We start from the raw sequence: 27,669 nt of genomic DNA, 5'->3' as shown, positions 1-27,669 counted from the left end.
CCCCTGACTTCCGGCCTACGGACGCTGCGCAGGCGGACAAGGCGTAGCCTCGCACTCTCCCTCGAGCCGCTTCCGGCGCGCAGGCGCATGCGCAGTGGGCCGCTTGTGGGCCCACACGGGGTCGGTGCCCGCGTAGGGAGCCAGGCCACCAGGTAGGGCCGGGTGGCGTGGCGTGGCGCGGAGCGGCTCTGGGCCCAGAGGCTGCGGGTCTGCACCCAGCCCGGCCGGTCTGCCTCTCCCTGGGCTACGCAGGACTGGGGATACTCGTTGTGCCTGGGCTGCGAAGGATCGAGGATTCTGCCGGGGACCGGCTTCAGCCCTTTCTTCCGGGCGTTTGTTGTCCGGATCGCGCAGGCCAGGACCGTGTTGAGGGAGGCAGTGTGCCGCTCTTTTTAATTAAAAAGTTTCCATTTTATTTAGTAGTGCTGTCTTCTCTACTATTGCCTTTACTATAGAACCCCGAAGCCAAGAGAGCATGCGGAATATTAAGTAATCCATGTACCTTGTGCCTCATTGGCGAGATGAGATTATACTCTGAATTGTATTGGGCGACTACCAATCCGTTTCTCCGCGAGTTGCATAGAATATTCTGTAAATTGGTAACTTACTTTGTGCCACTACTTTTCTTTTAATAAATTAGGTGTAAATACAGAGCAGTGGATCCCGTTACAAGTTTTTCTTATTAATGTCCTTTGTGTTTAAACAGTGCCTGACTTTCTTCTGTCCAGCTGGCCCCATAATCATTATTTCTTAATGTGCAGATGTGCAGAGTGTCTTTCAGGGCCAGTAAATCTTAGTGGGTTTTTTTCCTTCTATTTTTGAACTAGAAATGTTCTTCACCCACACAGCCCCATCCTACGCTCTGGGTAGCTTGGTCCAGAAATACGCCTCTAAAAGAACAAAGCCCATCAGATGTTTTTGGTATCCCCAAAAGGATGCCTTTGAGCGCTGAGGAAGGCTCAATTGGTGTAGAGGGAGGACATCTCTCTGGCTGAGGTACCTGGGGACTTACACATGCTGAACCCATGATCCACCACTGAGTACATCCCCAGCCCCTCTGGGTGGCCTTTTAAGAGTTTGGATTTTTCCTGAAGGCAGAGTGGGGGCTGTTGAATGTGTGTAATCCAGAGGGGATTAAATCCGTGTTTTAGAAGGATTGCCTTGTATATATGAGAGAGCAACACATATGCATAAGATGTGCCCAAAACTTGCCTCAAACAGAGTGTGGTGGTACATGCCTATAATTCCAGCACTCAGGAGTCTGAGACAGGAGGCTCCTGAGTTTGAGGCCAGCCTGGGCCTCTGAAACCCAGTCTCCAGAAAAAAAAAAGAAAAATTGTTTCACTAATTGTGCTATAGCCAAGCTGTTGAAAATAGTGAACTAGAGTTTCATGTATCTACTTGAATAAATCTCAAAAACATAATGTTCGTCTTACAAAAACAGCTAGTTGAAAAGGTATAATACCTGTATATCACCATTTGTATAAAGCTTGAAAACATTATGTGTTGTTACTTGTGGACACACACTTGTGAAATTAGAAAGCATAAAGGGGAATCATTTGCACAGAGGTTCTCATATATCCAGATTGCCTGGAGAACTAACTAAAACAGATTTTGTTTCTGACTCAGTGGGTCTGTGGTGAGCACCCAATACTTTTCTCTCAAGTTCCCAGGTGAGGCAATACTACAGGTCCAGGGCCCACACCTTGAGAACTGCTAATGTACACCAAGATAAGGACTGTGATAGCTTGGTATGGGGAGGGGTCCAAAGGGGCTTTTACTATATATGTATTATTTTGTTTCTTTCACAAAAACTGGAGTGGGTATGTAGCTCAGTGGTAAAGTGTTGTTTGGCCTGCTTGAGATCCAAGATGCTGCTTGGATCCCAGTGCCAAGATAGGAAAAAGATTGGAACAAAATTGACAAAACCAAATGGGTGTTCATGATTTTATTTTTTTCTCTTGAAACATTTCATTAAAGAAAAACGATCCTGTCCACTATGTACAGAATGGGTTGGAGAAAAGGAAGAAGGGGAAGACCACACAAAACAAGTTGCAGAAGTCCAAGTAAGAGATGCTGAAGCTGTGCCAGGGTGAAGGCCACAGGGAAGAACAATTATGAACAGATTTGAGAGATTTGGGTGACAGAACTAGCTGTATATAGTAATTGGTTGGTTTTGAGGTCAAAGGAGGGAGGAATTGAGTCACCCCAGTTTATTTGAGAGTGTGGGAGCTTCAGAGAAGGGACATGCTGGGGGAAGGAGGGAGATGCTGAGTTTAGCTGTGGACACTAAGGCTTTGAAGCGCCTACTGAGTGGAGCAATTAGGAGATGTGAGCTGTAGTACAGACTTGGAAATCCTAAGCATTTTAGGAGGCCACTGAAGCCACTGCAAGGATGAGAGTGTCTTGGCCAGTGACAGACCTGGAGGAATACCATCACCTAATGGTTTGGCCAGCTATGGCCCACTGCTTGTTTTTGTATAGCCTGAGAGTTAAGAATGCTTTTTTATTTTTTTGCATGTTGGCAGGGATTGGGTCTAGGAAAGAATATTGTGACACATGAAAACTATATAAAATTCAGATTTTAGTGTCTATAAATGTTTATGTTGTTTGGGGTTGCTTTCACACTCTGGTGACAGAGTTGAGTAAGTGTGACTGAGACAGTATGGGGCCTGACATTGCTTTGTACCACCTCTCAATGTATTATGGATGAATGATGTGGTTATCACTTGATTTTGATTTTTGACTCCTAAGCCTAAATTTACCATTGGTACTTTAGAGAAAAAGTTTGCATCTTTCTGACGTAAGGTCAAAGTTGAGACACACTTGGTCACTTTAAATACTGTAGAAGATAGATGAATAATATTTATTTTTCCTATTTTTAGTTTTTATTTGTGGTGGTGTTGGGGTTTTGAGCTTAGGGCCTCGTACTTGGTAGGCAAGTGCTCTGCCACTTTTGTCATGCATGCTGCCAGCCCTTTATGCTTTTAGATTATTTTTTAGATAGGGTCTTGCTTTTTGCCCCCAGGCTAGCCTCAGGCCACAATTCTACCTCTGGTCTCTTGTATAGCTGGGATCACAGGCGTATGCCACCATATCTGGTTTATTGATTGAGATGGGAGTCTTGCCAACTTTTTGCCCAGGCTGTCTGAAATGCAGTCCTCCTGATCTTCCCTTTTGGTGTAGATGGGATTACAGGTGTGAGCCATTGCACTTGGTTAGCTTTTATCTATTTCTTTAAGTGAGTACCTTTTGAGAATCAGGGTTATGTGGAAGAAGCTCAGGAGACTGAGCCCGAGTCATGAGAGCTGCCACAATTTTAGTTGAAATTTCTGATGATGACATGAGGGGATGGTGTGGGCCTAGAGTCTTTATGAGAAAGGAAGGCAAGTGACCCTCCTGAATACTGATAGTGTACTAGGGAGACAGACAGCAGGGCCAGTGAGCAGATGGCCTCATGTTGAACAAAGGGAGGCTATTGTGTGAAACTGAACTAATTCCATGGTCAAGGTTTCCTGACAGCATGAATAAACAAGAACATGTTCTTTTGTTAACACCAAACTATAGAAGAGGCAGTTTCTAACATTTCCTGATTAGAGGCAACAGTGTCATGCTGTTCCTTGGCCTGCAACCTCACTGGCCCAGGAACTAGATGGAGAAAGCTTTCATTTACTGGGCTGTGGACAGTGTGAAAAGAATAGGTTTTGGGGAAAAGATTAGAAGTTGAGTTTGGGAGATAGTTTTACCATTTTTAAGTTAAGATATAATTTGCATACCAAAAAAGTCACCATGTTAAAGTATACAGTTCATTGATTTTTAAATATATTTATAACACTGTGCAACTTTTATTACTAAATCCAGAATTCTTTATTCAAAAGATATCCCATTTCCATTGGTAACCATTCCCTATCTCTCCATCTCTAACATTTAGCAACCACTGATCTACTTTCTGTCTATATAAAGTTACCTATTCTGGACATTTCATATAAATACAATCACATAACATGTGGCCTTTTGTGACTGGCCTTTTTTGTTTTTGAGGTTCATCCCTATTGCAGCATGAATTGGTGTTTCATTCCTTTTTATGGGTAGATAATTCTACTTTGGATATAGCATATTTTGTTTATCCATTCATGAGTTGATAAACATTTGGATTATTTCCACTATTTTGCTATTATAAATAGTGCTGCTAAAGACCATTCATGTGCAAGTTTTTGTATAAATGTGTGTTCTTTGTTCTCTTGGACATATTCTAAGCAGTAGAGTTACTGAGTGATACAGTAACTGACTGGGCTTAACATAGAAATGCCAGATTATTTCCCACAGTGACTGCATTTTACATCACTCCAGCAGTGTATAAGGATTACAATTTCTCCACATCCTCATAAACACTTCGTTATCTGATTAATTTTTTTATTATAATCCATCATGGTAGGCATGAAGTAGTATCTTATAATTTTGGTTTGCATTGTCTTGATAGCTAATAAAATTGAGCATTTTTCATGTCCCTGTTGGCCATCTGTATATCTTCTTTGGAGAAATGTGTAGTGAAGTCCTTTGCCCATTTGAAAATTAAGTTATACTTTTACTGTTGAGGGGAGTATTTTTAAGTTATCTATCAGATATCCAAAAGGAGATGTCAAATAAGCAAGCCTTGAGTTCTTGGATAGGCTGAAATTGGAACCATACTTCTGGGTCCATCAGAAAAGTGGAGATATTGGGGATGGAAAGTCACAAGTCTGGTGAGATCACTCAGGGAGTGAGTGGAGAGGTTTAAGGTCCAAACGTAGAGTACCTTGCACATGGTTGGAGAGATGAGGAAGAGCCACTAACCGTGGTTTCCTGGGAACCAAGTAAGGGAGATATTCTAAGGAAGAGGGATGGGTCAGCCATGCCAAATGCTGCTGCTGATGGGTTGGTAACACTGGGGACTGCATATTGACTGCTGTGTTTGGTGAGGTCTTTGGCAAAGTGAGGTCAGTTTGGGTGGACTAGCAGTGAGGTGGAGAGGAGAGGACAGCAATGATGAGAGAGTGGATTTGGGTACTCTTATGGAGCTTGCTGAAAAGGGACAAGAGGACCGTGACTGTAGCTGAAATGGAAAGTTAGGGTGAAGATGGGGTGTTTTAGACAATGTGGAAGTCATTCTGGTAATGATTAAGAAGAGGAGAGAACTGCTGGAGATGAGCAGGCATGAGGGAGGGATCTTGTGTATAGTGTGATTTCCTGAGCTAGGACTGTATCCAGTTTCATAGTAACAGAAGAGAAGGTAGTGCATGCAAGTACCTGGGAACTTGTGGAAATGCTCTCTAATTGCTTCTGTTTTTAGTGAAACAGGAAAAAAGATCATGAGCTCAGAGCAAAGGTGGGGATATAGATTTGAAGAGAGAGGGTGACTTAGTCCAGCCTAAGACCTCTTGGAACTAATATTTAGGCTTATGAACTCATTGCTGTGAGTGAGACCGTACACCAGTGGGACTTGGATGTCACAAAGGGAAAGAAAAGTTATGGACTTTGGGAGATGGAAAGTTTAAACGAAGTAGTGCTTTTGATGGGCTTAAAGCCAAGTAGGGCTGAGTGTGTGGAGTCAAGTTCTAGTCTGGGTTGCAAAGTGGACCCAGGGTCCTGTTTTCCTAGAGACATAAATATGCAGGATTATCTTCGGAAACTCTATATCTGAAGATGTGCTGGTTTAGAACTCAAGGCTGCTTCTCTGTGTCAGAGTGACTTAGATCCTCCAGGCAAGAGTGTGCTGTTTCATTCTTACTGATAGGACTTTTAAGTGCTACAATTTCTGGTGATTGTGGAGAAAAAAGGTTCTCAATAGTATGAAAGTAGTCACTTTTCAAAGAGGGTTTATATGTATTTGACACTTTCTAGCTGTGGCATGTCCTTACAAATGCTATTTACTGTTGACTATGGCCAGCATAGTTGGTGTTTATTGCCCCAGCTCAATAAATGGTAGGTAAATTTCACTTTCTCCAGGACAAACTATGAAAGAGCCTGAGTTTTGAATTTTTCATGGCTGACTCCTTAGTCCTCTGATCTCTCCTTGGCTAGGTCTCTGGTCTGGGTTGCTTCATCCAGAGAGTTTCCTATCTAGTTATTGTCTATCCTTGAACTCTCATCACAGGATAATGGCAAACTTATTGTCTGCCCTCCCCACTAGATTTTCCCTGAAGCTCCAAGAGGATAAGAACCATGTCTAGAGATATAGAGATGAGCTCCCGAAGCTGATTTCATATGTGTTGAGTAGATGAGTGGAAGACAGTAATGGAAGTACAGGGAGCAGAAGTGGGAGAAACAGAAGGGGCTGAGGAAGCTCTGAGCCTGCAAAGCTGACAGGGCTTTAATGATGGTGGCCAGGCTGTCTGAGGACTGTCCTGTGGCTGCTGGGCCATCCTGGGGTTCGAGAGCCTTGGGGGACACATAGGCACTAGAAGGCCCCTGGGAAAGGTGAACCATTCGGACAGTTGTGATTTGTATGCAGAGTTGCAGTTTTTCTTTAACAAACCTCCTTTTTCGGTTCTTTGTGGCAGAGGACTTCACACAAGTCCCTGGGACCAACCAGAACACTGATTGATGCAGCATCTGGATGGAGATCTAGCTGGGAGAAGGAAGACGCTCCTGGAAGGTAACACTTCATGTCACCGTTGTTTTGGGGCAAGGAGCACTGGGGCAGTTCTGTCCCAAGTGTTTCTGTGCCTCTCAGTGTGATGATACTCAGCTGGCACACACCAATATGGCCATATCTGTTGTATTGATGTGCTTCTATTCTGCTTCATAAGGAGTTGCTGCCCCCATACAGATACCTCCACTGCAGCCTTACTGTGGCTCCAGTGCTGGAGTCTTTGGTTACCAGTGTCAACTGAGTTATCTTTGTGATCTCATCACCATTATTCTAGCTCAGAAATTTGTCCACTCTTACCCAGGATTATTACCAGAGCCTCCCAACTAGTTTCAGAGCCTGTCTCTTTCACTCCAAATCTACCTTTCATATCTTTAAAATGTTCAGGATTTGGGATGGCTGTGTAGCTCAGGGTAGAGTACTCATCTAGCTTATGTGTAATACTGAGTTCAATCATTAGAACCACAAAAACAAACCTGAACTTTTTTTGTTTTTCTTTTCTGGGGATGGAACCCAGGGCCTTGTACATGCCCTGCCAGTGAGCTACATTTCCAGCCTGCTTAGGGGCTTTGAGTGCCTTCTAAGGAACATCCTAACTTTTTAGCTAGGTTCAAGAGGCTCCTACTTACCTACCTTGCTACCCTAACTAATCTTTTCTATCTTCTGTCCCAGCCCCACTGAATTAACAATAGACATTTTGTTTTTATTTTATTTTATTTTATTTGTTTTTCCTTTTTCAATTTTGTTTTTATTTTACTAAATACTTATGAATATCTACTTAGTATAAAATACTGTGAATGAGGCAAAGTCAGACACTGACATCTCCCTTCTAGTCTGATTTAATGTGGGTGCATCCAAATTTTAGTTTTTTAATAAAGAATAGTGATTCTAATATTGAGTAGCAACCTTACTCCTTACAGTGATACCAAAACTCACTTACCTATGAGAGGTGTGGCCACCAGTGTCATCAGAACCCCTTCATGGAAATAAATGCAGACACTTATTACTCCTTGTCTCATATTATATTATAGGAACTGACACAGGATAACAACATGGAAAGGAGACCCCAGGAGAGCAGGAAGGGTCTCACCCACAGAGCAGTCCCCCGGGTTGCTGGGCTGCTGCTTGCCATGGCCCTCATGAATGTGCTCCTTTACCTCTGCCTCGATCGATTTTTTATTTCCCCTCGACGATCCACTGAGGACCCTGGGCTCTGTCCCTATGGTTACTTCAGAATGGGACACATGAAAAACTGCTCACCCTGGCTGTCCTGTAAGGAGCTGAGGACAGAAGTGAGGCAGTTAAAGTGCGTTGGGGAAGGAGCTGTGAAGAGAGTAAGTGCTGCAATTGGTGTCATCAATTTGGGAGAGCAATTTGGCATTCTGTGTTAAGGGCAAGCCAGATGTGGTATGTGCCTGTGGTCCCAGCTACTCAGGAGGCCAAGGCAGGAAGATCAGTTGGGCCCAGGAGTTTGAGATTAGCCTGGGCAACAGGCTCGAAACAACAACAACAGCAAAAAGAAAACAACCTTTTTATAAAGGCTCTGTGTTTCTGTACTTGAGCTCAGTAATCTCACATCAGGGACTTTAATCTTACTTTTAGTAAGATACTCCAAAGGAAGAAAAAGTAAATGGAATGCTGTAGTAATAGAAAACTAGGAACAACAATTTCAGAATAGTTTGTTAAATTATGGTTCAACAACTTGGTGGGATATTCTGCAGCCATTATGTACAGTTAGGAATCCTGTGTGGCAACAGGATGAAAATTTTAGGATGATAAGTAAAAAAACTCATGATATAAAAGTTATGTATTATCTTCAGTTGCAAAATTACATGTTTGTGTAGAAAAATAAAAAATGATAGCAATTGTATAGGACAAACGGGGATTATGAATTTCTTCTTGTTTTTAAACTATGTTGGTATTACATTGATTAAAGTATTATTATATTGATTAAATTTTTTTAAAAATTTGTGAAGAGACACCAAAGGATGAACTCATTTCTCAAGTGAAGTTCTAAGAGCTCTTGTCTCATTGGTGACCAGTGTGTACAACACTTTGTATGGGCTTCATTTCTATGGCAGCTGACCTCAGTGAGGTGTTTAGAAGCTGTGATGAACATGGATGGCAGGTGTCTCATATTTTGATTTACACTCCTTAGGATATGTGCCCAAGAGTGGTATAACTAGGTCATACCGTAGGTTTATTTTTCGCTGTTTGATGATCCTTCATACTGATTTCCATAGTGGTTGTACTAGTATACTAGCTTCTTTATCCCTGTGTCCTTGCCAGCTTTTATTGTTTGTTCTTGATGACTGCCAATCTGACCGAGGTGAGATGGAATCTTAGGGTAGTTTTGATTTGCATTACCTTTGTGACTAAGGATATTGAACATTGCTTCACGTATAATTTGAAGTGTGATGTTATGATGCCTCCAGCATTGTTCTTTTTGTTCAGGATTACTTTAGCTGTTTGGGGTCTTTTATGTTTCCATATGAATTTTAAGATTTATTTGTTTATTTCTGTGAGGAATGACTTTGGAATTTTGATGGTCATTGCATTGAATCTGTAGATTGCTTTTGGTAGAATAGCTACTTTCATGATATTAATTCTGCCAGTCTGTGAACATGGAGGCCTTTCCTTCTTTTAGGGTCTTCTTCAATAGTTTTCTTCAAGGTTTGTGGTTTTCACTGAAGAGGTCCTTCAGCTCAGTTTATACCTAGGTATTTTATTTTTATTTTTATTTTTATTTTTTGAGGCTACTGTGAATGTGATTGTTTTCCTGATTTCTTTCTCAGCCTATTCATTGTTGGTAGATAGAAAAGTAACTGATTTTTGTACGCTGGTTTTGTATCCTGCTACATTGCCAAAAATTTTATCAGCTCTGAGAGTTTTTTGGCGGAATCTTTAAGTTCTTTTAAGTATTGCATCATATCATCTCAAATAGGGATAATTTGACTTCTTTCTTCCATTTTTGGATCCCCTTTATTTCTTTTTATCGCCTTATGCTCTGGCAAGAAACTCCAGTACTTGAGGGGAGAGAGTGGACACCCTTACTAATTTCTGATTTTAGAGGAAATGATTCCGGTTTTCCCCCATTTAGTATGATATAGTCTGTAGGTTTGTCATATATGGCTGTCATTATGTTTATCTTGAAAGTATGATGTATGTTGTCAAAACCTTTTTCTGTATCAGTTTAGATGTTTATCTTGTTGTCCTTGATTGTGTTTGTATGCTGTATTACATTTATTAATTTATGTATGCTGAACCACCCTTGCATCCCTGGGATGAAAACAACTTGATATGGAATATGATCTTTTTTGATGTGTTGTGTGTTGTGAGTATGGTTTGCAAGTATTTTGTTGAGAATTTTTACATCTGTGTTCATTAATGGGACTGGTCTATAATTCTCTTTTTTCTGTGTGTGTCCTTTTCCTCTTTTGGAATGAGTGTAATACTGCTTCATGGAATGTGTTTGGTATATTCCTTCTTTTTCTACTTTATGGAAAAGTTTGAGGTATGTAAATATTAGTTCTTCTTTAAAGGTCTGGTAGAATTCAGCAATGAATCCATTGAGTTCTGGGTTTTTCCTTGTTGAGAGACTATTATTTCTTCAATCTCATTGCTTGTTATAAATGTATTTAGGTGGCTTATTTCCTTTTGGTTCAATTTTGGTAGATCAAATGCATGTAGAAATTTATGCATTTCTTCTAATTTTTCCAGTTTATGGGAATATAAGTTTTCAAAATATTCCTTCATGATCCTCCATATTTCATTAGTATTTGTCATGATTCCTCTTTTAATCTCTAATTTTTATTAATAAATTAGTTCTAATTAATTTTTACATCATTTCTTTTCCTTCTAATTAGATTGATTAAGGGCTTATATCACTCATTAATTTTTTGAAGATCCAACTTTTTGTTTCATTAATTCTTTGTATTTTTTGTCTATTTCAATCATTTTTGCCTTAATTTGTATTACTTCTTTCTGTCTTCTAGTTTTGGGTTTTCCTTATTCTTGTTCTTCTGGGAGCTTAAGGTGCATAATTAGATTATTTATTTGTAATTTCTGTCAAAGCTATAAACTTGGGCTGGGATGTAGCTCGGTGGTACAGCGCTTGCCTAGCATGCGTGAGACCCTGGGTTCGATCCCAGCACCAAAAAAGAAAAGACAAAAAAAAAAAAAAAAACCTCTCCCCAAAGCTATAAACTTTCCTCCCAACCCTGCCTTTGCTGTATCTCAGAAGTTCTGGTTGGTTATGCTTTCATTTTCATTAGATTCTAAGAAATTTTGGATTTCCTACATCCTGTCTTATTTCTTTAATAACTCACTGATCATTCAACAATGTGTTGTTCAGTCTCCCTGTATTTTAATATTTTCTGTAGTTTCTTTTGCTTTTGATTTCTAGTTTTATTCCATTATGGACTGATAGAATACAGAAAGTTAATTCAACTTTCTTACATTTGCTAAAACTTGTTCTGTGTCTTAAAATATGACCTATTTTGGAGAAAGGCTGCTGAGGAGAATGTATATTGTGTATTATTGGATGAAATACTCTGTAGATTTTAGTTAACTCCATTTGGTTTATCGTGTCAATTAATTCTGAGGTTTCTTTGTTGATTTTTTTTTTTGTCTGGATGACATACCTATTGGTGAGAGTGCAGTATTGAAATTTCCCATCTTATTGTTTTGGAGTCTGTGCTTTTGAATCCAGTAGTACTTTGTTAATGTACTTGGGTATACTGATGTTTGGCACATATATGTGAAGAATTATTTTTCTTGATGGATTGCTCCCTTTATTAATATGAAGTAATCTTCATTGTGTCTTATAATTTTGGTCAGAAGTCAGCTTTATGAGATATGAGTTTAGCTACTCCTGCCTGCTTTCAGAGTCCATTTGCTTGGAAGATCTTTTTCCATCCTTTCACTCTAACCCAATATTTGTCTGGTCAGTGAGGTAAGTTTCTTGTAAGCAACAAATGGTGTGTCTTGCTTTTCAATCCAGCTCACCATTCTATGCCTTTTTTTTTTTTGTGGCCCTACTGAGATTTGAACTCATACTTGCTAGCCAGGCTCTACCAATTGAGTCACTCTGCCAGCCCTGCTTTGTGTTGGGTATTTTCAAGATAGGGTCTTATGAACTATTTGCCGGGGCTGGCTTGGAACCGTGATCCTTCTAATCTCCACCTCCTGAGTAGCTAGGAAGGATTACAGGTCTGAGCCACAAGCACCTACCATTCTGTGCCTTTTCATTGGGGAATTAAGACCCCAACATAAGATGCATTGTTATTTCTTCTTGACATAGTGTTCCTTTTATTAGTATGAAATGACCTTCTTTGTTTCTTCTGAAAATTTAGGTTTGAAGTCTAATTTGTCTGATATAACTACTCCTGGCTGTTTTTTTATGGCCATTTGCTTAAAAGGTCTTTTTTTACCTTTCACCCTAAGCCAATGTTTGTTTCTGTCTGTGAGATGAGTTCTTGTAGTCGACACATTGTCAGATCTTTCTTTTTAATCCAGCTTGCCATTGATGTCTTTTGATGGAGCGGTTGAGACCCTTAACATTCAGTGTTAATATGAGAGGTATGTGGTGATTCTTGCCAGTTTGTTGTTTTTGTGTGTGTGTATGTGTGCAGTTGATTCTTTGCTACTCTACAATTGCTTGTCTGCTCTTCTCCTGAGATTTAGTTATTCCCATCCTTTTGTTCCTGTATTAATTTTCATCTTTTGTCTAGGATTCCTTTGAGTATCTTATGGAGTATTGATTTAGTGTTCATACATTGTTTTAGTTTTTGTTTGTTGTGAAAGGTTTTTATTTCTCCTTCAATTATGAATGATAGCTTTGCTGGGTAGAGTATTCTAGGTTTGAAATTGTGTTCTTTCAGTGCTCATAATACTTACTCCATACCCTTCTTGCTTTTAACATTTCTTTGAAAAATATGTTGTTATTTTGATGGGTTTACCTTTGTATGGTATTTGATTTTTTTCCTCTTTCAGCCTTCAATATTCTTTCCTTGTTCTCGGTGCTAATTGGTTTAACTATAATATGCCATGGAGAGGTTCTATTTTGGTTATGTGTGTTTGGTGTCCTAGAGGCTTCCTGTACCTGAATGGGCATCTCTTTTTCAAGACTTGAAAAGTTTTCTGCTATTACTTTGTGGATTATGTTTCCTATACATTTGGCTTGCACCTCTTTTCTTCTTCAATGCTCATGATTTGCAGATTTGGTTTTTTGATGGAGTTACAGAGTTCTTCCATATTCCTGTCACAACTCTTCCATCTTTTCTCTAAGTATTCTTTTTTTTTTCTTTAATATCTATTTTGTCTTTGAGTCCTGAAGTTCTGTCTTCTACTTGTTCCATTTTGGTAGAGTGGCTTTCAGCTGTATTTTTTATTTGACTTAAGGAACTTTTTGTTTCCAGAGTTTCTGTTTGATTCTTTGTTTTTGAAATTTTGTACACCTTTGTTAAGCTCCTCTTTCACATCTTGTATTGTCTTCTTTATTCCATTATCTCTTTTTTTATATCTGATATTTTGTCATCTTTGAGTTCATTTAGTTGTTTCTGTATCTTCTTGGAATTCATTGACTCATTTTTGTATGTCCTCTTCATGCTCCTTAAACATTTTTCATCATTATTTTGAACTCAGAAAGTGAGGTTTCATCCCCTTCACTGTCCACTTTTGTGTGATTGTTGACCTTTTGAAGAGTCATATTCCCATGCTTTCTTCTATTTCTCATGCTTCTATTTTGAGATTTCCCCATGTGTTGTGGATTAATTGGTTGGGATCTTTAGGCACCTGAAATCTTTCCCTTGACTTAATTTCTGTGTTATGGCTTGAATGGTTGTTAGCGAGGTTGTTGTATCGTTTTTGGTCACTGACTTGGGGGTATAATTTAGCAATAATGAGTTCAAGAATTTAATGTCAAACCAGTTATTTAGGTGATATATAAAACCCTTGGCAGTATTATCTATAAACAGAAGGGTGTTGGGGAAATAAAAGTTGTTTGCAGAGAGATTAAAACTTGTATAGTATAGACAATGAGAGTGGAAGAGGAGATGAGGAAAAGGGGGATGGGGAAAGGAGAAGAGGTTTGAAGTGTGGGGGCTACAGGGTAATAAGACCCTAATGTGTGTATAGTTGTAGTTCAGTCATTGTGGAGGAGAGTGTTGTCAGGGATTGCAGAAGTGTAGAAAGAATGGGAGTAATCTATAAAGGTGGTAAAATAAACCACTCATTGAGTGATTCATCAGGGAGACAGGGAAAGTGGGGAAAGGGAGGAGGAGACAGAAAGGGAGCTAGTGAATAAGAAGAAAGAAAAAAAAGAGAAAGAAAAAATTAAAGAAGGATAGACAAATTAAAACTTCAACAAAGTGGAAAAAAAAGATAAAAAAATTTTTTAAGGTCCAAATTTCTTCCTTCTTGTGGAGAGGAGTGGATTTCTTCTCATTCAGTGAGTGCACTGGATGCTTCTCTTTGATTTCTGGTCCTCAAGTTTTAGACTGAAGCTCTCATGTGTTCCCTCTGGGTGCTATCCCTCTTGTGATATGCTGGCCTGTGTCCCTTTACACGGTACTTTCTCTGGGTTCCTGTCTTTCCTTAGGATAGATTTGCTGAGGTGGGTTGCAGTTATTGGTACCCCTTCATACTGGGCTGGTTTGGGGTGCTTCACTCAGGCTGCTTAGCCTTAGGCTCCTCTTGGTGGGGGGGCAGGTAGCAGTCAGGTTCAGCTTGTTTGGGTAGGCAGGTTCTCCAAGGTGGTCCTGTGTGAAGCTCTTCTGAGAGCAGTGGCCAGCTTCTCCTGTCCATCATGCAAGCCTGGGAGCTGTAGCTCAGGCTATTTGGCTAAAAGCTTCTTTGGTCAAGCAGTCTTTCAGCCTGCTACTATGGTTCTTGGAGGTGGTCGAATGAGTAGTGACTGTTTCCCTCAGGCTGTGCTCACGGTTGACTAGCCTGTATCTGTGCTGTCTTTGTACAGAGAAGTGCTGGCTGAGTCACCCCTCCCCTGCCAGGCAGGGTGGAGATTTTACTCCATTTATTAGGCCAAAAGCTTCCTCCTGGAGAGGTGCAATCAGATACCTGCAAGCTGATCTCTACTATGCAGTATCCTCCAAGACTGAAAGCAGCAAGCTCAGCTGAATTGTGGATTGTAGGCACCTCTCTCTAGTACTTTGGATGGTCTTTTGTGGACTGAAGTCTACTCTAGTCCAAAAAGAAAAACAAACAAAAAAAACAACCACTTCCACCTGTGGTGCAGGTTGCAGCTGTGACCACAGGCCTGAGACTGGTTTGTCCAGGCTTACTTAATGGTTTGGTCTTTGTAGATATGGTCTGCCTATATATTGGCAATCTCTTATTAACAAACTAGCCAGACCACCTACTCTTGCTGCCACGAACCTAAGGTTATCTTTCAGGTTTGTGGGAACTGGGTGTTCTGGGAGCTATCAGCAATCTCTCTTTTTTTTTTTCCTCCTATTTATTTAGTGTCTGCCTTCTGCATAGAATGTAAATTTCATCATGGCCAAGAGTTATGTCTGTTTTCCTTTATTTTGTGGTGTGTGTGTGTGTGTGTGTGTGTGTGTTTCCCTCTGCAGTGTGTAGATTGAACCCAGAACCTTACACATGCTAGCGATGTGCTCTGCCACTGAACACTGAGCTACACCCCCTCCAGTCAAGTTCTTTTCCTTTGACATAAATATTTGTTGAATGAATGAAGACACATTTCACTATATATAGCTAAATTCTTTGTTTTACAAAGAAGCACATAAATGGACTATTTTCTAGCTTTTGTCTTTTACATTTGCAATAAAGGATTGCATGGGTGATAATAAGGAGCTCCTAGTAATTAATAAGCACAAGGCAAGCAGCCATGTAGAAAATTAGATAAAGGACATTGACCAGAGTTTTGACAGCAGAAATACAGAAATGCCAGTAGACATGAGAAATGCTCAGCCTCATTAATAAAATTAGGGAACTATGAATTGGACTAGTAAGATATTTTTCATTCATCAGATTGGTACAGATTACAAAGACATAACATCTACTGTAACTAAGGATGTAGGACATACACATCTCATGGGCTAATGTTGGAAACTGTGTTGTTGATACAGACTTTTGAAGGGTAACGATAGTGGTACGTATTCTTCACTCAGGATTCTGTGTTCATGCCTAGTTTATAAAATATTTGAAGATGTGGACAGAGGTGTAAATGTAAGACTACTCTTATAGCATTGTTGTTAGAAATAAAATGAAAGGCTGCACTCAGTGGTAGAGTGCTTGACTAGCATGCACAGTGCCCTGGAATTGATGCCCAGCACTGCAAAAACCAAAACCAAAACAAAACAAAATTAAAAACCCAGAAAACCTAAAACAGCAGCAACAACAAGAAGTTTCCAGCTTAATATACAATTAACTTAAGAGAAATAAAACAGCCATAATTTAAACATCCATCAAATCTTTAAAATCGATCATGTAAGATCTTGTTTAGTGTTTACACAAAATTATAACTATATAGTAATGTAAGAGAAAGAATTCACCATATTTGGACAGCATCCATTGCAAATTTGATGGACTTTATTACATTATACTATAGTTTTAGAGAAAAAAGGTGAATTTTCTTTAAAACGTTATACAACTTTAAAAAGAATATCTTAAGTCATTCTTGTACATGTAGGAAAGATTTCTTAGGTATCAGTTAAAAGAAAAAGTTATAATAATACATGTGTGTGTTGTAGATATTTATATATAATTCCATTTATGTAATAGTGAGCTCAAATGCTATTTTATAGTGTTACTAGTACATGTAAAAGTACATGTAAAGTTCTTCTAGGAGAACACCAACCAGCCACTTAATTGGTTTTCTTTGGGTTGGGAAGTAAAACTGGAGGAAACAAGAAACACTGTTTACCCTTCTCCAGTTGAATTTTTACCAAAAACTATTCATGATTAACTTTACAATTTAAAAAGGTAAAGAGAACTGAGGTGTGGCTCAAGTGGTAGAGTGCCTACTTGTAAGAATGAAGTCCTGAATTCCAACCCTAGTCCCACCAAGAAAAAAAAAGTGCATTAACATTTCTTTCCAAATAAAAATATTTTTATAAAGTGATATAAAACAACTAGAGGTTGCTGAGAAATGATTCTTAATCTGTAATTTGCAGATCAGAGGTTTCACATTTGTGAGTGGTCCCAAAGACTAATAGTGTTTAGTAATAAATAACATTCAGTAATTATTCATTTATCTGAGGCAAAAGAGTGAATCTGACATGAATGAAGGTCAGGAAGAAGTTTTGAGGTGTGGTCATACCCACCATTTGTTGTTGAATGTATAGTAGCAGCTTTCTTTAAGGTATCATTGTTTTTATGTGAAAAATGATCCTACAACCAGAGCCATCTGCCAGTACTATGCAGAGAAGATCTAAGGAAGTGATAGATCTTAACAAAAAATGAGAATTTTGTATTAGAGTAAAATATCAATTCAGTGTTGATACAAATCTATTGAAAGAGTGTGTTTAATATAATTTTTTTAATGTGTGAATTTTTTTTTTTTGTGAATGTAGCACCCAGAGTAAAATAGCTTTATGGAAATTATGATCCATAGTGAAATTTCTCAGACTGAAGAATTTGAAGTCTTAAAAGATTTCTCTTTTGAATGTGAAGGGTCAGCTGGACTTTTCCATAATGAATCTACCCTCTCGGGTCCAGAAGAAATGTTTGAAGTCCTCCATTTTTATATAATATTTTGGAGTTTAATTTTTTTTTTTGAGGCACTGGTGTTGCGGGAAGTTACAAGCTGAGAAATGGGACATTGAGGCAGATCAGCACAGACCCAGCAGACTCGTGTCCAAAGACTGAGCCCTGAGAACAAAGGGGTCTTACCTTATATACCCTTGCAAGCAAGTTACAGAAGCAAAAGCAAAACTCAACCCACATGTGGCTGCATGTGACTTTATTGGCTATTTCATTTCCCCAGTGCTATGTGACCTTCATGTTTCAATTTTTTCAGTTTTATCTCTGCTTTGCCATCTCCTCCCCTGTCTTGTCATCAGAACACAGCCTGTATGTTTTTTTTTCTACCTCCCCTTTCTGCTACATTGTTCCCCCCTTTGATGCTCAGACCCACCCAAGGTCAAAGAGCATCATCTTGATCTAGGGGTTTGTATTTCCACAGCATCATTACATGCACAGCCATTTTCCTTTTTATAATGGTCTCAATGTAGCACCAGGGGAGACAGACGGGGGAATAATAAGCATGTTCCTAGGATTAGGCCTATTGCCTCTATCAAGAGTTTTGAATCTACCTCAGGCAGAAAACTACCCTCCAAACAGGTAATGGGGATCCCATCCTCTCCAAGTCTGGATGGGAACATACACAAGCTTTCTCATTTTGTCTCTGATTTTTTTATGACTTTTTTTTTTAATCTATCTGAAAGCAGCAGTTGTTTATGCTAAACTTCTTATAAACTCCTTTCTCAGAAGCAAGCAAATAGTCTAAAGCCAAGTGGTTCTAATAGATGGCATTGTGCATCTTAGTGCTTTGTTTTGTCAGCAAATTGAGAGCCTTGGCTGTTTTATTAGTTACAGTTTTAACAACAGCCTGCAGTCTGATGATATGGTTGAGCATATATGTAGGGGTGCGATAGTCCCAAGACCCATCTTCTGCCCAAGTTCAGGAGGCCATTTGTCATCTTTTTGATTGCCAATTATATGTCCCTGTGTCCAATCAGATGGCTTAAGTACAGTGAAATTTACAGGATTACAGGTACCAGGAGTGCAGTTTGGGGCAGCTGTCCTCTTGTGAAAGGAGGGCTGAGTGAAATACAACTCCAATAAGGGCAATAATAAGAACCTACATGATCACATGGCCAAAAGTTGTCTCTCCTGCACATACACTTTTCATTGGCTGTATAGGCTCTCTCCCAAGTTAGGCCCCCATAGCTATAGCCTATACCTTTATATCTGTCTTGGTCTATGGCTGCACATGCATCAGAGAGCACTGACACTGGTTTATCAGGGTTAAACAACTGGGTGTGGCTGATGAGATTCCCAGGGTTGCGGATGCTTTGGATCTCTAACCATTGCTCCTGGGAGCAGCAAGTGGAGTTGAAATAGATATGCTGATTACCATGGGAGCATGGTAGTATGGTTGTGAGTGTATGACCTGATGACAGAGCCTGCACGAGTAGTATGCATACATAGGTCACAGGATGAGGGCTCTGGGACCATGAAGGGAGACCATATCAGTAACAATAAGCAGCAATTATGCATCCTGCCCAAAAGAGATAGAAGAGAGCTAATAAAAGCCTTTTATCATGAATCTAGTCAGCGAGGGCAGTTTTTGTCAAATCTATGGCAAATACTAGGGTGAGAACTACAGCAACAGATAAAGACAAGGAGTGACAATACATTATAGTGAAATAACTGGTGTGGAAAACAGTCCATTTGTCCTGTTGGAGAGTTGATTCCTCAAGCTTCTGCCATGCATAGACTAGTCAGCTTCTGGGGGTGACTAGATCAGGGCAGTTGTCCTGCTGTTCTTGGTCCCCTGTTGTTTCCTGGGAAGTGGAGTCCTGCCGAGGAGGGAGGGCGCTCTGGTTCCAGAGGGCAATCCAACATGGTGAAGCTAGATCAGGGATACACTCCCACTCGAGAGAAGCTGGCTTGACTCGACTGTGGTGGATCCAAGGAGCAATCTCTGCTATTTTAACTATAGTGGGGATAGACAAGACAACAACAAAATGGCCCCTCTAATGGGGTTTTAATGGTTGGACATTTTATTCTTTTACCCAGACAGTATCTTTTTTGTTTGTTTGTTTTTCTTTTTAACTGAGTAGAATTACCTAGGCAACAATACACTATCAGTATATATCTTTAAAACAACTCATTGTTTTAAAAAGTTAAAACTATCATCTTTAAATATCAAAGGGCAGTTAGAGCCAGTAAAAACAGTCATTTTGTCTGTAAGTAGAAGACCCTGTCTAAAAATATGAGTTTGTATCTGGAAGGGTTTAATGCCAGATGGCCACACGTGTATAAGAACCATTTCCTCAATCCTCTCGGCCTTGGTTATTTTGAGAGTTCTGGCACCAGTGAATCCATTTGAACTTTGATGGCATTCCCTCCTTGTCTCCAAACTGTTTGTCTCTGAGCAGACTCTTTTGAAGATTTGTCTCCTATCTAAGTACTAATCAGGCCCCACCCTGACTTAGCTTCTGAGACCAGATGAGATTGGGCACATTTAGGGTGGTAGGGCCGTAGACTGAAGATCTTCCTTGGTTGGTCATTTTCTTTGTTCATCGTGAGGATTTGTTCTTTCCTGGATTTTGGTTGGTTGGTTTTGGTCCCACGTTGTGGGGGGAAATAGTGAGCAGATCAGGTGGGAATCAGTGCCAAGTGACCCTTTGGGCCAAATTTAAGCAACAAAGAGGCTTAGAGGGAGTGGCCCTTAGGCAATGGGCTTTTAGACAGGACAATTAGAACAAAATCCAATAAAATCAGATGTCTAAAAAGTTAACCTGGTTGACACCTAAGCACTTATTAGAGTCATTTTTGTGGACTTGATTGTAAATGCCCCAGAAGGATCAGGACTGTAATGACAAAAACTAAGAACTGTGATTAAAATTTTGATGGACAATTTAGCAACTAATAGAACAGTATATCCATACCATTAACTTTTGTTACCATGTTTATCTAAATTTTGTATTTTAGAAGGCTTGATATACCTTGAAGAACATATATATATATATATATATATATACTAAATATATATATTTAGTATAAGGAACCAGCAATAGCATCATAGTTCTGTAGAGGTTATATATACATCTTAGTTTAGTTGTTCTTGAAGTAAAACCTTAGATTTTTATCAGTTGTGAAGGGGGGAACAGTTTTAGTAAACCCAGATAGCTCAGTCACAGACACATACAGGGTACCGACTATATTAGAATCACTCAAGACAACAGTTGTTTAACCATGAGGTAATCTAGAAAATTTTACATAAGCTGTTAGGAAATAAGAGGCCTGGAAGAGGCAGAGAGATGGCTCAAACACCAGTACAGGGTTTATTGTTTAGGCAGGAACTCTGTGAAGGGGGACCCCAGCAAAAGAGCTAGAGCCCATTGCTATACACAGGCTTGGGCTAGATATAGGGGGCTAGTGGAAGAGTATCAGGAAGGTCACTAAGGGATATTGTTGCTGGGCAGCCAAGAAAGGTAAGTTGTAGTTAGGTCACTGTCTGCCCAACTGTCCCTGGCATCTGTCTGGGGAGATAAGGGTTAACAGTTGTCTCTTTGTCAGTCTTTGGGGTTGACTGGGGAGTTTCTAGTAAGCCATCTGCAAGCGGGGAGGAGGTCTAGTCCTAACATGGCTGTCCTCATTGTTAACCCCAACATAAACCAACTCTTAAATCAACATGATTCAGTTATCTTAGTAGTTAAAAACCTGGACAAAATTACCAGAGAACACAGGTAAATTTTTTTTCTTTTTTTTTACTCATATGTGCATACAATGTTTGGGTCATTTCTCTGAGCCCCATCCCCCCAGGTAAATATTTATGGGGACTAAGCGTGGAGTTAGGAAACCTAATGACCAGAATCATGGCTCAGATGTTGATAAGGGATGACATCCCAGATTGTTGATATTAACAGATAGCTCATAACATTCAGCAGGATCTCCTCAACCTATAGTCAGTGGAGCCCCCCCACTAAATAATAGGTCTAATTTGGCCATCTCAGGCCAAAAGTTCCCTCTGCCTGACATGTGGAAGGAGTAGGACTAACATCTCCACTCTGTTGACTCCAATAAAAACTGGAGGTCTTGACTTTCAGTGTCGTGCTCCTTTTTGAGTTTTAATTTTTATCCTTTCTGGAGGGTGCATTTTGGCCCCCTTTTTTTTTTAACTTTGCTTTATATAAGTAAATTTGGCTCAATCCTCCTATCAGTGCAGCAGTACTCTCTGTGCTCAGCTGCCTCTTGCCTCTCTGTGTTTTAATAAACTCTTGTTGTCTTGACAAATTTGTGGATTAACCTGTAGCACCAAAAATTTCATTTTGACAAAACAAAAGCCATTTTTAAGACAGTTTTTGTAAATGCTATTAAGAATAATATTGTTAAGAGAGCCTTGTTGTTATGAGGTTAGAGAATAAAGTTTTAGTTTAACATCAGTACATTAAATTTTGACCTTACAAAACCTTTAATGTAACTAGATTTTAGTCAACTCAGTCACTTATGTAAGCATTTATAAGCTCTATCCTTCTATGACAACTTACTCTGCACTTTTATGACAACTTATTTTGTATCCCCTTAGGTAGCTTGTCTTTATCTTTTTTTTTTTAAAGTATTTTTTATCCTTTTATTTTAAAAACCATGTCTTTTAATATCATATCTATATGATATCTACATGTTACTTCTTGAAATTAACTTATAAAACCTTTTAACTTAGAACCTTGTATTTGTATGGAAAAAAACAGAAAGAAAGCAACCTTAAAATTATTTTTTGTGTAAAAACAACTTATAGAAAGCCCATTTGTTAATAGACCCATGTATTATAAGAGCAGATTAAATCCCACATTTTATTTATGGCAGAATGTAACAGGCTAAGTTCATTTTTAACTACCCAAATTTTAAGATTTCTGTTTCAAAGTGTAGCCTCCCTTTTTTTTTCTCCTCTGGTCTGAGCCAGAGTGTTAACCCCTGAATGCCTGCATCCTAGTGAGTTCTGATTGAAATAAGTTTGAAAACCTGTTTTCTTAAAAGTTGCAGTAGAACAGAGTAATAAAATTTTTTTTACATTTACTTTATTATAAGAACCATCCTCAAGATGTTTATATATTTAAATGTAAAAAGCTTAAGTAGTTTGTAACAGAGATCTTTAAAACAAACACCCTGTTTGGTGGAATGGTGGATGATGGACTCTTGGGAGTCTCCCCCCTCTGGAACTGAATTTTTTTTTATCCATCCCCTAACCTCAGTTGGACTATTTCCTGGGAAAAGCTCAAACCCCCGTTAACTCTCAGAGGTGTCTTATGTACTTTTGTATAGCACAGTACTTCCGCTCCACTCCCTAAACCTGAGACACACGGCTTCACCCCAAAAGGCGGTTACTAGCAGTCTCTGGGAGGTGACCAGTCTCCTCTTCTGCCTTCTGAGGCAGGCCTGAATTTGAACCCAGGTTCTTACCAGTCTGATGAGCGGTGCTCTGAAGTTGGTTCCTGCACCTCACCGGGCTCCATTGTGCATCCGAGGCCCTCATCCCAACTCACTGGGAGGACAAATCCTCTTACGGATCAAGCTGTCTGTTGGCACCTGGTGGGATCTCCTCCTGGCGGTCTAGGGGACATACCCCAGTGACAAGAGAGGTGATAACTTGCTGTCTCTGCAATCCTGGCAAACGAGCCCCCAAGAAATGTTGCGGGAAATTACCAGCTGAGATATGGGACATTGAGGCAGATTAGAGGAAGCAACATTTTATTGTGCCAGCACAGACCCAGCAGACTCGTGTCCAAAGGCTGAGCCCCGAGAACAAAGAGGTATCACCTTATATACCCTTGCAAGCAAGTTACAGAAGCAAAAAGCAAAGCTGAACCCACATATAGCTGTGTGTGATTTTATTGGCTATTTCATTTTCCCAGTGCTATGTGACCTTCATATTTAAATTTTTTCAGTTTTATCTCTCTGCTTTGCTGTCTCCTCCCCTGTCTCGTGGTCAGAACACAGTCTGTATGTTTTTTTCCTGCCCTCCCCCTTCCTGCTACAGTGGGACTTGAACTCAGGGCCTACACCTTGAGCCACTCTACCAGCCCTTTTTTGTGATGGTTTTTTTCAAGATAGGATCCTCCTGATCTCTGCCTTCTGAGTAGCTAGGATTACAGGTGTGAGCTGCTGGTGCCCAGCCAGGAGTTTAAATTTTTTAAGCTATAAAAGTAATATGTTTATTAAAGAGTTGGAAAAGCTCTGAAAGATAAAACTCAACTAGACTCATACCCAGAAAGGCAGTGACTAGAACATTAACATATTTCTGTGATTTCTGTGTAATTTAGTTTTCTTATTTTTTGCATTTAGAATAATATATAAACTTTTAAAATTTATTTTATTTGGAGCATTACTCTCTTGGTGTTACTGAGGTTTGAACTAAGAAGTAACATTACTTTTTATCTGTTATAATTCTATAAATATATGCATTTTTGGTGCTCACATAATACACTGTTGTGTGATCCTACCAAAGCTTAACTACTCTCCATCTTTTCTTAGGTTTGCTTTATGCTTTTATAAATAATGCCAAGTTTTTGTTCCTAGAGCTTTTCATCTATTTCAAATCATTGCGTTAATATAGATGTTAAAGTCTTAATAAAATATGCCAAAAAGTTGTTTTTGAAAACCACAATCTTAAGGGCTGGAGATGGTAGCTCAGTGTTAGAGTGCTTGTTTAGCATGCATGAGGCCCTGGGTTTGATTCCCAGCACCACAGAAAAGAAAAGAAAATCATAACTCTTATTTTAACAAGTGTGAAGACACAGCTTGTATATAGAACCAGCCTGGAGCAGAGATTCCTAATTCCTGAGCCTGTTTTGTTTTTTTTTCCAAAATAACTTTTGCCTTCTATCTTGGGATTTAAGAAAGAGATTCCTTCCTTACAGTGCTTCCTGCGGCCCTTTTCTAGCTAATAAATATGAAAATCCAAGGCAGTAATGTGCAGTTACTCTACTGTTAGCTGTGCTATATGAACAAGTAGTGCTTATTATAGCATTTTAGTTCCTGCTTTTACAGTTGAAGTAACACAAAACCAAATCCATGTAAAAATGTTTTCCTTACCTAGAATTATTATTATTATTTTTATTTTGCTAGGCTGCCTTTTTAACATTAGTGAGTATTATGTAGTATTGTTTTATTAGATGGGTTGGACTGGACTCCTTTATGTAAGCTTTTCAGTATTTCTACTCCCTTTTCTAGGCTTTTCCTTCCCTTTTTCTCTCCTCCTTAAGTATTGTAGTAAATTGGAACTGGAGTCCATTTGCCACTCCCTACCTTGACACACACGGTGCCCACTCCCTGACCTACCTTCCCCACACTCCATGTCTATACTGCAAGTCCTAATCATTCTCTAAGACTGGCAACCAAGAGCCATCTAGCAACTTTTCCAGCTGGTTCTAACCAGATCAGATGCAGTCCCTGCTGCTTATTCCTTTCCTGAAATCTCACTCACTAAGGTGTGCTAACTTTGCTGAATGTTCTCTGTTTGTTCATAAGTGAGTCTCTACAACCAGACTAAGTACAACTCTAGGATGGCACAGACTAGGTCTGTGTTTCATTATCTTCTATGTCTTTTGCACCACACCTGCCCCTTAGAAGATACTTGTTATTTCTTGATCACTTTCAGTGAAAGTTTAGGTTTAATGTTCTCTGTGGCTTTGTTTTAGGTCTTTCTGTCTGAGTGGAAGGAAAATAAAGTTGCTCTCTTACGGCTGACCAGTCCAGAAATGAAAGATGATTTCCTGCATGGACTGCAGATGCTGAAATCTCTACAAAGCAAACATGTTGTCATGCTGCTTGGCTATTGTGAGGATGACAACACTATCCTTACTGAGTATCACCCCTTAGGTTCTTTGAGCAACCTGGAAGAAACACTAAACCTTTTGAAGTACCAAAATGTGAACACATGGCAGCACAGACTGCAACTGGCCATGGGTTATGTTGGCATCATTAACTACCTGCACCACAGCCCCCTGGGCACATTGGTCATGTGCGATTCTAATGACCTGCCTAAGACATTGTCCCAGTATTTACTCACAAGTAACTTCAGCATTGTGGCAAACGACTTGGATGCCTTACCCCTGGTAAACCACAGATCTAGGACATTTGTGAAGTGTGGACACAGGGAGCTTCATGGGGATTTTGTGGCTCCAGAGCAGTTGTGGCCCTATGGAGAAGCCATACCTTTTCATGATGATCTCATGCCCTCATATGATGAGAAGGTTGACATTTGGAAGATTCCAGATGTCTCTAGTTTCCTTTTGGGTCATATTGAAGGGAGTGATATGGTTCGATTTCATTTGTTTGATATTCATAAGGCCTGTAAGAGCCACACTCCTGCAGAAAGACCCACTGCTCAGGATATTCTGGACACTTACAAGAAGGTTTTAAACTCACTCAGAGACACTATGATGTCTCAGACAAGAGAAATGCTATAAGACCTAGTGCAGTCATTGAAGGATGGGATTTAAGGACTGAATGGAAGTTACAGCAATTCTATTCTGATGATGGAGGTTTTTGATTGACTTGGTGTTTCACTGTGTTTTGCTGTTGGGCCATGTAGTTCTTTCTCTACATGTGCCTGACATTTGAGTGTGCTTTTCTGTCCTGGCAACCTGGATGGAAGTTGTTAAGAGCAAACCAGATATGATTTAAATCTAGCTTCACTTTTCTCTGGCTGCTTGCTTTCTGGTGAAGATACAGAGAAGCAGTGAATCTACCCAATATTTGATGGAAGTAATAAAAGTATAGCCATAAAGAAGCTTCACCTACCCTGATAGCCAAATTTATAAGCTTTTAATATATATTAAAATATATTTTTAAATATCAGTATATGAAAGAAACATACAGTAGTTCATCAAAGAACAATTTTTCCTCCTAAATAGAAAAAATGGCATTAAGGGCTCGGGTGTAGCCCAGTAGTAGATTACTTGCCTACTGTGTGTGAAGCCCTGGGTTCCATCCCCAGCACTTAAAAAAAAAAAAGGAAAAAACACAACTAAACCAAAAAATGCAAACAAAGGTGTTGAACATGCCATAGCTGTAGTGTGAAAGCACACTCGAGATTTTGAATGGGTAAGAGTATTTTGAACAGTGAGTTGAGGGAAGTTCTTAGTGATCTTGAGTGATGCTTTGAAATTCCTATTGAGTTGGGTTTTCTGTGTTCAAAATTGATTGTGAATATTTTACATCAATAAGTGCTACTCATTACTACAAAGTGGCAAGCCTTTTCCCTTGAATTGCATGATTGAATCCTTCAAAAAAAGTTATTTTCTGGAGCTGGATGTAGTGGTATACACCTGTAATCCTACCACTTGGGAGGCTGAGGAATAATATTTTGATTTTGAGACAAGCCTGGTCTATGTGGTGAGACCCTTGCTCTAAAAGCCAAAGCAACAACACTTTCCTGTGGCATTGTCATCATTTGTAGGGATAAGAAGTTTGGTGTATATTAATGATCACTAATAAGGTGGTTATATAACTGATGTTCAGAGACACACATGCTCCAAAGTGAACTCTGCCTTTCCTTGAATTTGTCTAGAATAAAAATCCATAGAAATAGGTTAGTGTTTGTGAAGAGCTGGTAGGGGGTTGGAGCTGAAGATTAGGAATTGACTGCTACTGAGATTTTGGGGTGGTGATAAAAACGTTCCGAAATTACATAGTGGTGATAGTTACACAGTTCTGTGAATATACTGATCATCATTGAATTGTGTAAATGAAAAATTTTGTGGTATGTGACTTATATCTCAATAAAGCTGTTATTAAAAAATTCTACCAGAAAGCTGTGTATTCCTTCTAACCCTCTCATGTGATGTGGCAGTGACTGTGTGAAGGTGATCTGGTAAAGACACCCTGTCTAGATTGTATTCTTGTTTAAGGATTTGCTTCACATTTGGACTTTGAACTAGAGCAAAACTATTAGGTCAGAGTAATTTGTTTTAAAATATTGACAACAAAGCTAAAACAGTTTGGTACAGGGGAAAGGACACTGCACTAGAATTAGAAGACCTAAGTTGTAATTCCAGTTCACAACTGATGGTGTGGTCTCAGACAAATCCACTGCCTAAAATGAGAAAATTGGTGGTAGTAATAACCAAGTTTTGCTTTGCCTTCTTTTGTTTACTCTGATGCTTTAACATGCCAGACACCAAACAGGACCACTGCCTGTCAGACTTCAGTTTTTGTTTTTTTTTAGGATTGTATACTTTATTTTTTTTCGGTTGAAAAAAGTGAGACAAAGCAGACACATTTATGCAAGGGGATGTCTATGAGATAATTCAAACCCTTCACCCTCAGAA

At 39.4% G+C, this 27,669-nt stretch overlaps 1 protein-coding gene across 2 annotated transcripts; it reads left to right on the top strand.

Moving 5' to 3' along the window:
• Pomk (protein O-mannose kinase) lies at nucleotides 1-27,143 on the top strand. Of its 2 annotated transcripts, XM_074054574.1 has the most exons (5): nucleotides 52-152; nucleotides 1,981-2,066; nucleotides 6,540-6,634; nucleotides 7,660-7,962; nucleotides 25,036-27,143. In XM_074054574.1, the coding sequence occupies exons 4-5, from the start codon at nucleotides 7,681-7,683 to the stop codon at nucleotides 25,804-25,806; spliced, it is 1,053 nt and encodes a 350-aa protein (XP_073910675.1). In that variant the 5' UTR covers nucleotides 52-152; nucleotides 1,981-2,066; nucleotides 6,540-6,634; nucleotides 7,660-7,680; the 3' UTR covers nucleotides 25,807-27,143. The 2 variants fall into 2 exon arrangements, with proteins under 2 accessions (XP_020040277.1, XP_073910675.1); XM_020184688.2 differs by lacking the exon at nucleotides 1,981-2,066 and having other exon boundaries at nucleotides 1-152.
• The last annotated feature ends 526 nt before the right edge of the window (nucleotides 27,144-27,669 follow it).

The sequence above is a fragment of the Castor canadensis genome, chromosome 14 (genome assembly GCF_047511655.1).
Source record: "Castor canadensis chromosome 14, mCasCan1.hap1v2, whole genome shotgun sequence".
Taxonomy (NCBI): Eukaryota; Metazoa; Chordata; class Mammalia; order Rodentia; family Castoridae; genus Castor; species Castor canadensis.
This window is presented reverse-complemented; position numbering and strand designations above follow the sequence as displayed.